The sequence below is a fragment of the Cyrtonyx montezumae genome, unplaced genomic scaffold, assembly GCF_038088225.1.
Source record: "Cyrtonyx montezumae isolate F1298 unplaced genomic scaffold, pur_monq_1.0 scaffold_8, whole genome shotgun sequence".
NCBI classification, from domain to species: domain Eukaryota; kingdom Metazoa; phylum Chordata; class Aves; order Galliformes; family Odontophoridae; genus Cyrtonyx; species Cyrtonyx montezumae.
In genome coordinates this window covers 39,436,268-39,451,101 of record NW_027072089.1, presented here as the reverse complement: position 1 = coordinate 39,451,101, position 14,834 = coordinate 39,436,268, and the positions used below count along the sequence as shown (strand labels likewise).

Sequence of the window (14,834 nt, the reverse complement as noted above, 5' to 3'; positions counted from 1 at the left end):
TGAAGTACGTGACTTCACCTCCTATTTTGAATATGTTTTCTGTGCATAGATGTTTCCTGAAAGGGACAGAAAATTATTTGAGGCTGACAAACTCGTAACATATTGCTTAATTACTTCTTTTTACAAATCTCACCTGCATAGTCAGTCTTGCACGCTTGAGGAATTGCACTATGATTATGAAATGAGGTTGAAGAAGTGCAGGTTAAAGTGCATGCAAGTGACTGACAGCAACTGAGTAACTAAAGACACAGAACATGGGAAATGACCTTTCTAACAGTTATTCAGCTTGGAACTGAAATATTCTATTTAGCTGTTATATTTAGAGGTTCGGAAGTTAGTCTGTATTTTCTTTTGGTAAATTATGCATAGAGGAAACGTGGGGATGTGCAGGCATGAGTGTGTTTATATAGGGGTGTATGTGTATATATATTTATAAGAAGATGGAAGGATGCATAAGAAGGGACGTTTTCATCATAAAACACACGCTTGCCATTGTTTGATACAGGAAGTGTACTAGCTGTGTTATTGACTTGTTCCTGCATGGCTATTTATGTGCTCTTAAATCGTTGACAGGAAGCTTTTGAAGTGAATTCTCCACCAAGTTAAATGTGTGTGGGCTTAAAATAAACAAATAAAACTTACCCAAAATAGGGAGGAGGTGATCAAAGAGAATGGTGATCATTGAGAATACAAGTTGAAGATATTTAAATGAGTCAAACTGAGAGATTTTAGCTTGATGGGACAGGCAGCAGAAAAGCATGGAAACTGTCACAAAAGAACCGTCCCATTTCATTATGCAGCTTCTTATACAATTGTTTCTGTGACCTCTAGTGAGGATATTAGGACATACCACAAGGGAAAGACTGAAAAAAGGTTGTTTCATTTAGAGCTCTTACTCCATCCTGTGTAAAATTATTTTTTTTCTTCCTTTAGAACTTCCTGTAATAATTGCTATTGTTACTTGCTTTTATGTTCGTATCTTAATGGGTCACACCTGTAAACTTGAATTTCTCCATTTGGTTTGGTTGTCCAGCTAGATACTTATTTATTTTTATGTTCATTACAGTGCCAAAATGGGATTTAATATTTGATTATCTCAAAAGGCATTCTTTCCTGCTAGCACAATCCTCTCTGTAGTCCACAGAGCTTTAGTTTCTGCATTTCTGAATTCTGCTAAACTCTGCTGGATCACCAGCATACAGAAATCCTACTGACAAGTTCCTTTCCATCAGAGACTGCGCAGTTCACTTCTCACATGCTGTTGCAGCATGTCTTCACAGGGAGTGAAGAGAATTGGAGAAGTTTTGGGGATCTTTATTTAATATTGTTTACTATGTAAACTACAAATAGTTTATTTCATGCACAGAGAACTGCTATCCTGCAAAATATACTGGAAGTACATAAAATATGAAGAGAAACGGTAGCAAAACAACCAGCCAGCTTTCTGCAGACACCACAGGCACAGCGTGGCCACAGCCTGGGAGCTGCCTCCTTCATTCCTTCTGGTATTCCTCTGGCTGATGCCTCTTAAAGCATTGGCAGCCTTCTTCCAGGCTTCCATAGAATTTGAGCATTTCTCAAGGACTTCAAAGGGAAGGAATATGTGGGAACCTCTGTAACACTGTGAAGCATATCACAATACTAGCAGTGAACTTCAGAGCCGCTGCCTCTGATACTTTATTACCCCCTGTAAAATTGCGTGGGCCTTTTCTTCTTTTTAAGAAAAAAAGCATGAAGATTTGTCATGCTGTTATACAAGCATTCAGGTTTTGTTCATTTTCGTTAGCAATGAGCAATCAAAATTTCAGAAAAAGCTAAATGCAAGGCCATAAAAAGCACAGCTGGGATGGGGGTGAGGATGAGGATGCTGAGACCTGCCATCAAGCTCAGAGGCTTTGCTTTTAGGAGGCATGAGCCACCTAGATGTGCCTTACAGTCATCTTTAGCATCTCACTGTGAGAATTTGTGTGCTTACGTTTTGCAGCCAGCCTGGCAGTAATTGTGGACAGTCTGAGCTAAGACAATAAGGAGTAATGTGACATTCTGCCTTTATTAGAAGGTTTTATTCTGATCTGAAAAGTATACCTAAAACCTAATGCTACAGATTGTAATAAAAAAAAGGCAGTTAGCCCTTTATTTTTTTTTTTCCTCTTTCTACTTGTTGCTGTGTGGAGAAGTAGCTTTAATAATATGCGTGCTGTGGAAATAGCAGCTTGTTCCCCTCTTGCCAGTTACAGGAACAGAGCTAAGATGAGAAACAGCCACGGAAAAGGCTGGATTAGTCATAAAGTATTTGTATTCTTCATGAGTCTTACATGTGTTTTTGTCCTTGCTAAGTAGGCCGAGCAATGTGTAGCATCCCCTGAGCTTTGTGAATGCCTGCAGTAGTTGTGATGTGCCAAAAAGGCCAGGTTATGGATGGATGCAGCCCCTGAGAGTCTAAATTTAGTGTACAGCTCTTCTGGTAATTTAGTTTTGGCAACACTAGAGGGAAAATTTCCCCAAGCATCTCAAACCAGAAAAATTCCCTGTGCTTTAGGTGGGTGTCATTTTGTCAGTTTTGGTCTCTGTGTTTGACTTCCTTCAAGGCTTTTAGCCAGAATATGAAGTTAGTGATTCGTGGTTATAATGTAAGGCATAGTGTGCATTGCCTTTAGGTGGGCATTAGACTTGGGAGCATTTAATTTGATACAGATGAGAGAAGAATAATAGAAGAAAAACTGAAAGGATTTAATGTATTAGAGCCTTATGTTGCAACACCCATATGCACGGAGAATAAGAGCTTCAAATGAATTATGACACTAGTTGTTTCTTGGGATTCATGCTATTTTGGTAATACATACACAGTGGCTTCATAAAAACAATTCTGGCTAAATAGCTTATGAGTGAATTTTCTTTACTAAGGCTATTTTTCACCTATGGGGAATATCAAGTGAGCTTGTAACAGGCTTTTTCAGGATCGTTTGGCTGCTACGTGAGTGTATATTCAAAATAAGAGTCAGGCAAAGGGGACTATAGAGGGCTTGCATATCAATTATAAATAAAAAAAACCCACCAAGTATATAAGCTGTATAAATTATTAGCAAGGAAACCAGAAATGGTAAATGTATGTAGAATAGAAAATACAACCTGGAGTATAATTTTTGTCTTAACTAGTCTCATGTGAGCCTTTGAGGTGCAGAAGGAGCAGAATCTTTTCTTTTTTTCCTACATTTGAAAATTCCCAGTGGACTATTAAACTTGCAAGTTTGGACTCCAACTCAGAGACTTTTTACCTTTAAGGATTTTCATGCAAGGGCAAAGGATGTAATCTTTTCTCCCTTACTTCTAACAAGTGACTATCATAAAAAGAGCATGCAGTTCAGTACTTTTAAATATTAGACTGTGATGCTTTCTTTGCAGATATCCTGATTATTGCAACTGGGTAGTTTTTTTTTTCATAGCAACTGCTATAGTTGGTTCCGTATCTTCACTGACATGCTTCTTGCGAGGGTATGTGGTTCTTGTAGGGATGTTTTCTGTTTCTCCACCTCCCATCCTGAAGAGGTGAAGGAAACGTGCTGTTACAGCAGATGTTGGTGTGTGAGGCTTTGTGCTGTTGTGATGGCTTGGGATTTGAGGAAGGGCTTCATGACTCTGGTGATGGCAAGTGGATTGCTGCTTGGAGAGCTACTCCCTTCTACTAAGGGATGTTGGGTGAGGAATTCTGCATGTCAGTTGTGAGTGTCTGTGTATGCAAATTCTATGACATACCTGCATAGGATTCACTTCATTTTTCATGCTTTGGTGTTTGTATTTTGCTCAGTGTCTACATTAACTCATACACTTTCTACACGTGTATAATCTGCATTATAGCACTAAGCTGGAGCATTCAATGCCAGCATGGTTTCTGTGCAACTGGTGTGCTAGTGCTAGCCAGGCTGAAGTATATCTCAGTGTTGGTTTTTTTCTTTTTTCTTTTTTAATTCACAACTCTGCAAAGCCTCTATTTCTAGAGCAGTTTGGAAATGTGACTAAAACATGGCTTGATGCACTGTGAACCCAAGCCATGTTTCAGGGAACTAGTGTGTTGTTCTGGGGTCCTGCAACACAGAGGATTCTCAGTGTAAATGACTCTTTAATGTCTTCCAGATGATGTTTAGGTTTAGAGGGATATAATGCATGTTGATGATCGGATTTAAGATCAATTCCAAAACTTTCTGGGGAAGTTCACAAAGCAGGATCCTGAGACTTTTAACCTATAGATATATATATGTATTTAATGTCATTCATTAAGAATTCAGGAGGAATCAAATTTAAAAAAGGCTTCTACTTTTTTGTGTGTTTACTCATAATGCTGTCCCTTGCCGTTGCTTGCTTAATCTCTCTTAAATGGATTCCTAGATTTTCCTGTGGATTTCTTTTTTCTTTGTCAAGTTGGGTTACACAGCTATTTTAAGTTAAATGGGAGCCATGTTTTCTGAAACTGTTTTGGTCTGCCTGTTTGAAAATGAATGAGTTCCAAAACAAATTACTACTAAAAACTAAGTATTAAAAGCTGTTCTATGTACAGTTTATGAGAAGTTTGATTTATATATTTTTAGAAAATACGGTCTTAACACCTGGGGAACCTCCCTCCAAAATCCATTATTCAGTGGGTATCCTGAGTTGCCTCACAGAAACGCTCCACCCGCTAGGATTTTCCCGAGCACATCCAATTCAGAAGCATGCAGCTCAGTGCTGGTGCCTCTGGATGCTGCTTTTCTGCATGCAGGTCCTCGCTCTGCCCTTGCTGCTCCAGCTCTGTTTCCAGAGCTCTTTGCAGGAGAGCAGTGCTGTGCTCTCATCTGGATCGCTTATATTTATTTATGCAAGTGCCCTCCCCGGGCTGTTAGTGGAAAGGCCAAAGCTCACACCAGCATTGCTTCACTGATGCACATCTGGCTTCCCTACCACTAAGCAGGCGGTAAATTGCAGTGGGCTCGGACGTTCTCCAGGAAACAGGCTGAAACCTCTTAAATCAATGTGGGCTTTTTTTAAGCAGAATTTCATTGACCTATGTCCTCAGTCATATGGGCGCTGCTAGAAATGCAAATAGGATGCTTAAACATGGCACTGTAGGTAACACAGCTTTGTGGTCATCAGGTTTTTTTGTTTGTTTGTTTTTAAGTTAAAAACAAAGACATTGAGTGGCAGAATGGAAGAACACATTTGAGATGTAGGCATCGTGGTATGGGTTTGTGTTTTACATCAAAACCTGCTGCGTGCCTACCTTAATACCACTGCCAAGGACACAGCTCTGGGTAGCTGGAGGTAAAAGGTGAGCCAAAAGTGCTGCTGTACTTCAAACACCCATTGCTGGCCTTTGTATTTATTTCCCCATTTCTCATCAAAACTGCTATGTCACACATGCTCCTTGTGAGTTCCCACCTTTTTTTTCTGTTGTTCTCTGGGCAGCAGAAGTGCTGGGTGTGTGCACTTTCCCATCAGTGTTAGCAACCACCGCTCCAGTGAGCTGAAGCACTGATGACTAACACACATGGGAATCATGCTGCATTTTCCAAGTGCGTGGTTTAGTTGTTGCAGCTTTGGAGTGAATGAATAATTTGAAGGAATTTCTATCTGATGTGACAGGATGCCTTTTTAGATAATCATAAAAAAATAAAAATCTTTGAAGCAAGCAAAAAACAATTGTAATTAAAGAAAAAGGTGCAGTCAGCCTTTTTCCCAATTTTTTTTGTTTTTGTTTTGTTTTGTTGCTCTTGTTGCTTCCAAAAATGTGTGCCTGAAAATCAAACTGAGGGTTGGCTGAGGCTTGAATCGCATGCTGGTTTTAGATCCAAATTCTTATTAAATGTTTCCAGCAAAATTCTAGTTTGCAACTTAGTTTTTTTTTGCCATGGTTCGGACTGTAGAACTAAGCTGAAGCCCACCCCCACGCAGTCAGGCCCTGCCTCTTCACAGCTCCTCTGCCTTCCCATGCTGTCTGCTGTAGTTTTACGTGACTTTGTGGGACCTCACCTCTACGTAATGCAGTGATGGAGGGCCAAACAGGGAGGGTGGTACATTGGATAGGAAGGATTGACTCAGCCCCTCCTTGAGGGGACAAGTAATACTTGGGCATGGTTCTGAACACTGCCCTGGCTGTGCTTCCCCTCTGCTGCCCTCAGCCTGGCCAGTAGTCCACCCCACAGCCCAGTGCCATGCACAGCGCAGCCTGCAATGCGCAACCACAGCCAACAATGCTGCCCAGCTCTCCAGTCTAGGCCACAGCCAAAGTCCTCTAAAGAGGAGGGGGTAGTAAACGAGCCACAAGCTTCCTTCAGACAGCAGCAGCCTGCCAGCCAGATTCAACGCTGCTGAGAGTCTCCACTCTGTTATTTTCCTATAAATGTTAAAAAGGAGTCAGTGAGGGCAGTTGTGCTCATGGCTGGGTGTGCCTGTGGGGTTCTGCACCCCACCCCCAGCCACTGTCATGTCCTCCACCATGAAGGCAAGCGTGGAGTTTCCACTCGCTAGTTGTGTTTGCAAGTTGGTTTTGGCACCTGGCCTGTGAATATCTCTTGTAATTGGTGGATGCGTCAGTGTCCTAGATGAAAAAGTGAAAGGGGTTTTGAGCCTGGATTCAAAATTGCTTCCTGGCTAATAGTGAGTGGGAGGATTTAACATCAGCGTGTCTCCCATGTTCAGTAATCCCTCTTCCCCAGTGCTACCAGCTGTGGTTTTCATCTGTCTTGTGAAGAGATTTCACATTATTTGTGACTGTGTTTTTTGCAGATTTTTAAATACGTACCAGTTTCTTGGTCATAGAGACAACAGAAACATCAGTTGTGTGGTAAATTCAGTATTCCTAAAGTACTGTCCAGTATCCAGAGGACCACACGTCTGTGTTCTGGGGCTGCGAAGCGATCTTGCATTACTTCTATAGGGCTGCTTCTCCTGCTGCCTCGTGAAACCTTGACAGTTGGCAATGTTGAGAGCAGCATCCTGGTTCTGCCATACTGGCATCCTAATGCACTGTGATGGCCACAGAACTTAGGAGCAGAATTTTGAATAAGTAATGCCTATCTTGTATTAAATATGTTTGTAATCTTGATGTCCAAAATCTAGTAGTCCCAGTTAAACGTGATGACACTTGTAACTTTCTCTTCTGCTATGTGGAAGTCAGAAAGAGTTTCCTCTTTGTGTAGTTTGCAGTACTTAGTTCAGTTTGTACTTGCACGTTGCCTCTGCACTTCAGGAAGAAGCATTTTAATAAGCTGTGTTTGCCGCAGTAATAAAATCCTCCTGTTGGGAAAGTAGTCTGGCAGCAGGCTTGGTTATTGTGTCAGAGACCGGGTTTGTACCATCACGTGGATGCACGCCAGCATTCTCTGCCCTCAGGCGCTGAGCAGACCCAGGACCACCTCCTGGCTGACAAAATACAGAAACAACTGCCTGCACGAGGAGAAGGAACACGAGGAAATGTCTTAACTAGAGTCTCTTGTCTAGTCAGACTCTATCTAAAGGCATGCAGGAGGAATTTGCATCACCAGCAGAAGGAGGAAATCTCATGTGAACATTTTAGGTTTCCAGTTTTCTAAAAGGATGTAGATGAAAGGTTGCACAGTGCATTTTCAAGGCCTCCAGGCAATTACTTAGATATCAGAGTAAACCTTATAATTGGGATATGGGGGCGATGAAAGGGCAGAGTTGGGAACAAATTTGATTTATAACATGAAATGATTGCGTAATAATCCTTTTGCATGAAATTAAATAGTAATAAGTATAGTTGAACCACGTAGTATCTGTATATCCATGCTTTTAATTGTAATGTCATTTTTCTGTTGCTGCCTATGTGCCAGTTCTCCTGCTAAGGATGGGTTTTGATTTACTAATTCTGTTTGTATAGCTTCCTATAAGAAGATGCAAGTGTGTCATCTCATGTTTGTAGCTTGCCAGAAGGCTCTTTTTCCTTTAGGGAATATCTTACTTTGATTCTTAATCACATCAAAACCACCACAAACAGCTAAGTACAAGGTGTCCTTGAAAAATCAGATTATTTATTTTTACAGTTTTCCTCTCACAGAGCTGGTCAACATGAAGAGAATTTTTAAAAAATGAAATTGTTTTCAGCACTAAAGCTTGATCTTGTTGAGTCACTTATCAAACTTCATACTGGTATTTTAGGTTTTTTGGACTCTGCTCTGAATATCTGTTTCTCTTTTGGAGGAGTTACAAGCTCTGTCACCCTTTATATATGGAGCTTGAACGGACACAGAGAATGAGAGCTCTCTGATGTGTAAAGCTGGTCCTGTCAAAACACATGACTACCCACAGAGGAAAACATCTTAAAGCTCCTGTTATTGTTGCCCCTCCTACAGAACTAGACAAACCAGGTGTCTGATTTGTTCATTTCTGTATATGTACATGTTTATTTATTTATTTGCTTATTTATTTATTGTATGAGCACGGTGATAAAGTAGTTTTCACTGACACTGACCAGAACTGGTAGGTGAGATTTGACACTTAAGTTTATCAAAACTGGTCTGCACGATATGTGCAGAAGTTCTTTTTGCATAAGTCAAATTTAACTTATGACTATTTGTTTGCTGACTTACCTGGCCTGTGTGCTCAAGTGGAGGTGATAGGCCTGGGCCCTCTTGCTTTTGAGGAGTTTTTGAGCACAAAGCATTTTGTTGACTAGCAAACTCTTTTCTGAAGAACTTAAATTCCTTTTCCTCTGATTCCCTCAAACATCTTCAGCCTTGGTTTCAAAGCACTTAATTGAGTCAACAGTAGATAGTTGGCAAATGACAGTGACACGATAATGTAGAAGGAAGATCTCTGCATATTGGAAAAGGCTATCTCTGTTATCTGTACTTAGTACACTATTTAGAAATTTTTCTGTATATTTGCTGTTCTGTCCTGAATTAATTATACTCACATACCCCTGCTTACTAATACATACGTTCACACAGCACTCAAAGTTGAACTTGGAAAACTTGTTTTGAGTGAGCTGCCAAGCTGGGAGCTTGGCTTGTGAAATCTATGGGCTGTGAGTGGTCTACACTAAAGCCTGTGTATTTAAATGCTTTTCACAGGTGATAAAGATCATTAACAGTGTTTGGTTTTAGAGGGGATGAAAATGACTAGTGTATTTTAGCAGTCAGGAGCTCTGCAATTTTAACTTTAAATCATGAATTGGGGTAATCTTGAATCACTGCCTTGGAATTCATCAGTCTATCAGTAGGATAGCTTCCAACTTCAGCTGCCAGAATAAATAAGATCTTGACTTGGTTGAATTCTAGGTGCTGTGAAGATTGAAGGAGCTTATTAGGAGATTTCCATTTTGGCTGTAATCATCTCACTACATGGACAGTGCTAATGTGTACAGGTACTCCAAGAACATCAATTTTAAGTAGAAGAAAGATGCACTTTGCATCACTCATGGTGATTCTACAGTTGTTGTACGACAGTGCTCGGTTCATTCAGACAGTGGAAAAACTACACAAGAACATCTAATATATGCTGAACGATGTGACAAGTACATCTGGGATGCATAGTGCTAGACTGAATTACAGCAGGGACTTATTCAAAACGGTTGCTTTCTGCTCATGCTTTCTGCTAATGACATTAAACTCCATTTGTTCTTGGCTGAGTGAATCTGGATTAATATCAATGCATTCTCTTGCTTATAGGAGCAGCTTACTGCCAGTTCATGGACATGTTGTTCCCTGGGTGCATTAGCTTGAAGAAAGTAAAGTTTCAAGCAAAGCTGGAGCATGAATACATTCACAACTTCAAGCTTCTGCAAGCATCTTTTAAAAGAATGAATGTGGATAAGGTAGGCATTCTGTATTTGTATTTCAATCACTGCAAGCTTCACAAGCTGTATAAACTGATAAAGTCAATAAATAGAAGAAACAAGCTTCAAAGTATTTAAAGTCCTTTTTTTTTTTTTTTTTCAATTTTGACTGGGAACTGGAATTATAAGTTGCATGTGAAGATGTTCTTCTTGACCTGTCATCATCTGAAAAGGGTGTTTGGGCACATGGAGAGAAATTTGGCATGCTCCACTTGGGTACAAAGTGAAAATTGAGTCCATGTGTCTGCTAAGGAGCTGAACAGCTTAACTCATTATTTCTTAATATCAGAGACTCTTTTGATAAAATACCATCTGTTGGAAATTCTTTGCCATCATTGAACACCAGGGCTTTAATTTGAGATACCATAAAACTACCAATGACCTGAGTTTCCAACAAAATAACCTGAAAGTATGCTGTTATTGTAAGTATTCCATATTTCTTGTCCAAAACTGGGTTTAAGGAATTTCAAGTATTCAAGAGCTGGAATAATATACTCAGTGATTTGTTAGGTTGTCCAGAGCATGTGATCTCATAAAGTTAAGAATGGAGATCTCTCTTAGGAAATGCCTTGTTATTCAGCCACAAGATCCTGGTTTTGTGCTTGCACTTGTGAGTTTGATAAACTCACAGATACAAATTATTGTATTGGTAACACTGAATAATGAAAGTTATGCTCTTTACTTGCTGTTTTACATAGATACAGTATCTGTAGATCACTTGAGGAATCTCTGATGATTTTAGTGTTGCCTTATTCTGAAATTTGAACAGCCTTATCAGCGAGTCACACAGTTATTTCATAAATAAATAATTGGAAGCCTTTATTATTTCCTAAAAGATTATGCTTCTATTTACTGTATGATTTGATTACAAAGCATTGGAAAACCCAATAAAGTTGAACATTGTCCATTTTTCTATAGGGAGAAAACTTTCTTGACTCGAATGAAACAAAAATAAGGGATATGCAAAATGCAGTGTGAATGGCTATAGGAGTATTGTAGACTTACAAAATGCTGGACAGTTGGCTTAACTTTGAAGAAAAAAATGAAAATTACAATGCTTTTAGGTAATCTGCCTGCAGTTCATAACTGAATGCATTCAGGAGGTATTAATGTCCGTTGAACCTAGCTCTTTAGTTAGCAGTGTGAATTAAGTAAGGCAGGGCTCAGGGCAGTCCTCCTTCTGCAGCATTCCCTTCATAGTCACTGCATGCCACAGCATCTTGGAGGCTTGTGCTTCCTGCAAAGCATTATAGAGCCATCTCCTTACACTGTCACTCTACCACCAGTCACCTTTCGGAGGCTTCATTTATGTGAAAAATGCATAGGACGTTGATAGTGATTTCCTCATAGCTGCTCTTTTGTGTTACTAGATGTTCTTGTCAACTTAATCAGACCAACAAACTATTTTATGTATAGTCAGATACATAAATGATATACACAGAAAGGAAAAAAGTTATGAGGCTAAAACTTCAGGGTTAATTCAGTGAACACGTACTACGAAAACTTAGGGTGGTTTGAGCTTCAGCATGTCTTGGAAAAGCTGATTCAGACAGTACACCAGAGAGCGAGAAACTTCATCTGGATCTTGTGAAGAGTGTTCACTGTTAGTATGTCTACCTGCAGCATGTAAATTGGAAAAACAGAAATCTCCACTTAGCTGAATGTATTTCTACTCCCAGTGCGGCTTTGTTAACTGTGGCTGTCACAGCAATAAGAAAGGAGTAGATCTGTGGAAGAGCAGTTATGAAGACTTGCATATAGCCACCTCAAAGGCTCAACGTTCATTTTATTTCTTAGTAACACCACTTGCAATTCCAGCTTAATTTGCTTTTAGGAGGAGAACAGCAGCAGAGGAATATATACTGAAAGAGTTATATATATATGTATTTCCAAATCAGTGTGTATGTGTTTTTTCTTTTAACTTGCAAATATCAGTGGCTTATGATTGGAAACTTTATTCTACCTTTCAGGTAATTCCAGTGGAAAAACTGGTCAAAGGACGCTTCCAAGACAACTTAGATTTCATTCAGTGGTTTAAGAAGTTCTTTGATGCTAACTATGATGGGAAGGAGTACGATCCTGTGGAAGCTCGACAAGGCCAAGATGCTCTTCCCCCACCAGATCCCGGTGAACAAATCTTTAATCTGCCCAAAAAGTCTCACCATGCAAACTCTCCTACTGCAGGTATGTTGTGTCTTAAAGAATTTTATTTTTGTCTCTGAAGATGATCATAAACTGTGACCAGTTTTACCTAAATACTAGTTTGAAACCACCACCTTGTGTGCATGAGCTATTCTTTCTGTGTTGTCACAGGCTTAGTATCTGTCATATCAAAAGTTAACTTCTTACGGCACGCTCTAATTTCACCCAGCCCTGTCAGCTCTGGGATATCCCCCACTGAACCCTTGCTATAGGTGTCGTGAACTCTAATAGTATCTTCTGGTGGAGAAAAAGACGTTTAGTACTGTCATCACTCTCTGGTTGTAGTGTGTGCATGTGTTATCAAGAACAGGAAATTTGTGACACAAACAGTTCCTTAGATTATTTTTCCATGGTGCTAAATTGTGTACAGTCCAGAAAGCAAAAAATAATAATCTGTGCTTTCTGCAGCTTACAGCTCAGTCTTCTAAGTGAGCAGCATAGCATCTATTGCTCTTTCTTGAAGATACATCTGTCTTCTAACATTATGCTCTGTGTTTCTCCAATGGGAGTAAACAGTTAAACCTGGTCTTTCGTATTTATCTAATACGAGCATTACTGGTCACTCAACAACATCTTTCTTGGTAACTGTGAGTTAAGAGAACAGAAGAGCAGATATACAGAGATTATTTATTTATTATCTGTTGACCTTTAAACAAGTGTTGCCAGAGTTAGATGCCTATAGATGGGTCAGTTTATATGTACAGGAACACATGTGCACGCACACTTAATTCCTTTATTGGTGTGTCCGGAGTCTATCTTACTCTATTCCAGTCCTCAAATAACAATTAATTTTCAGTTGATGTAATTCTGTGATCTGTCTTCTCATTGGCTCAGTTGTCCACCACTGCTGGCAAAAGGGAAGGGGCTGGTATCTGGCAACCTCAGGCTTAGACTGGCTTAAACTCTGAAATCATACCCAGATTTCAGCAATCTGCTCTGACTGTTTCTGACGTCAAAGGTGGGCATACTTGGCCAGCTGCCTTCATCTCCTTAGCACTCTCAGGAAGCTGAGCACCTAATAGCTGGGCAGTGCAGCTCTGGGATTCTAAAGTATTTGATTGTGGTTTTATTAACTCTGTTGGTTTTTTCATGTCATTGTTTTTGCATCATCTTGTATTTTTGCTTTTGAATTCTAAGGCTTAGTATGCTATAATTTCCCATGTAGTGCCTTGCACTGCCTCTGAAAACAAAAAACCCAACTGAGCATCACGTAAATTAGAAAATGCACCTTTATTAAGTTCAGAATTTACTGTGCTTGTTGATCCCTCTTGCCAGTGGTCTCTATTTACTTAAGTCACAAATGTGTCATCCAAGTTAAAGTTGTGGAGATCACAATACCAGATTAGTAGAATGGCTACTGGAATGGAAGAAGCCAGTCAGTTTGGATGGTAATGAAGTGATCTCATGTCCTGTTGCTGGTTGTACAAGAGCCTTCAATATGAAGTAGGACAAGTGGGATATGTGTTTTTTTTGTCAACATTCTTTGGCCACGAAAGTTTTCTTTTTCATGGAAAGCTTCCTCATTAATTTAAATATTGTTTGGATTTATGATAGGCAGGACACTAGTTTGATTTCTGTTCAGCCAGGAAAGAGGGTTATAGGCATTATGTGACGTAGTTGAGTGGCAGTCATAGGCTTGTTATGTGCATGCAAGTGCACACTTTACAGGAAATGAAGGAATATTCATTATAAATGTTACAGGAGCCACAGTGATGCTACTTGTGTAAGTAAAACAACCTTAACCTTTTGTATAAAAAAGCCCCAAAATATGAGGTCAGTGGCCTTTAAATAGCCTATTCCAAATTGATTGAATATATGATTCAAATTGATCAAATGTTTTTAAGGGAATTATGTATTTAGCTGCTAGCAGTTCCATATGTGTTCAGATGAGTCGTATTGTTCCACACAACAGCTATTCCAATGCCCTTTGCCAGATCTTTGTTTTTGAGTGATTTAGGAGGTGTTAATCTCTTTAATGATTCATAACTAGAGTTCTAACTGTATTTTCAGAGGTAGACAAGGATAGTGTCATTCAGTTACCAAAAAAGTGGTCAAATCCCTAAGGACTGCTTGGAAAACTTGCCCTAGAAGGTAGCTGTAATGAGTTAGGATTATTTTTGGTGTTTTAATGTGACTCTGTATCTGATAGCTGCTTTCTGTACCACAAATAGGCATGTGCCTATATCTCAGCAGATGTGAAATGTGGCCTTTATTTCATTTTATGGAATGGTGTTAACACAAAGCAGACCTGAGAAGTGTGAAAACGCACCAATTCTTGTGTTCATTGGTGAGCACACCAACAGCCCCTTCCATATCCCTTTGGAAAGCACTCCAGCTGGTGAGGCAGGCAGATCAAGGAGAATACAGCTCACAGGGCAGCATAAAATGCTCTTCCACCTAATCTTATATGCCACCCTCATGGATGCCTGTCTTTCTCAAAAGACAGAGTTGATTTGCTGCTGCAGGGTTGGCAGTGCTGTGAAGGAAAGATGACTTCGGAATGTGTATGTATTTCTTCTAGAAGAAGCAGATGCAGCAAGGAGGGCCAGGTAAATGCAGTTCCCTGCTGGCAGATGAATGTGTTTCCCTCTGTGGGGGAACCCACAGCACAGCCCACCAACGTGGGCTCTCTGCTGGCAGGGCCACAGCTGTTTTCAAATAGGATGCCATCTGCCCACCCCTTTAGGTGTCCCGCAGCCCTCTGCTCTTCTCTATGCAGTGGTAAACAGCCACAGATGTAGAATCATGATTATTGTAAAGGATTAAAATATTAGCATGTTGTTCTTTGTGCCATTTCTAATCCCCT

At 40.0% G+C, this 14,834-nt stretch overlaps 1 protein-coding gene across 4 annotated transcripts in view; it reads left to right on the top strand.

Moving 5' to 3' along the window:
• The window catches only part of MAPRE2 (microtubule associated protein RP/EB family member 2), an 85,829-nt gene that overhangs the window by 53,837 nt on the left and 17,158 nt on the right, over positions 1 to 14,834 (top strand). For all 4 annotated transcript variants that reach the window (XM_065751953.1, XM_065751951.1, XM_065751952.1 and 1 more), the window contains 2 exons: positions 9,660 to 9,805; positions 11,797 to 12,010. In XM_065751953.1, coding sequence (XP_065608025.1) covers positions 9,660 to 9,805; positions 11,797 to 12,010 — 360 coding nt within the window. The remainder of the gene's footprint in view (positions 1 to 9,659; positions 9,806 to 11,796; positions 12,011 to 14,834) is intronic.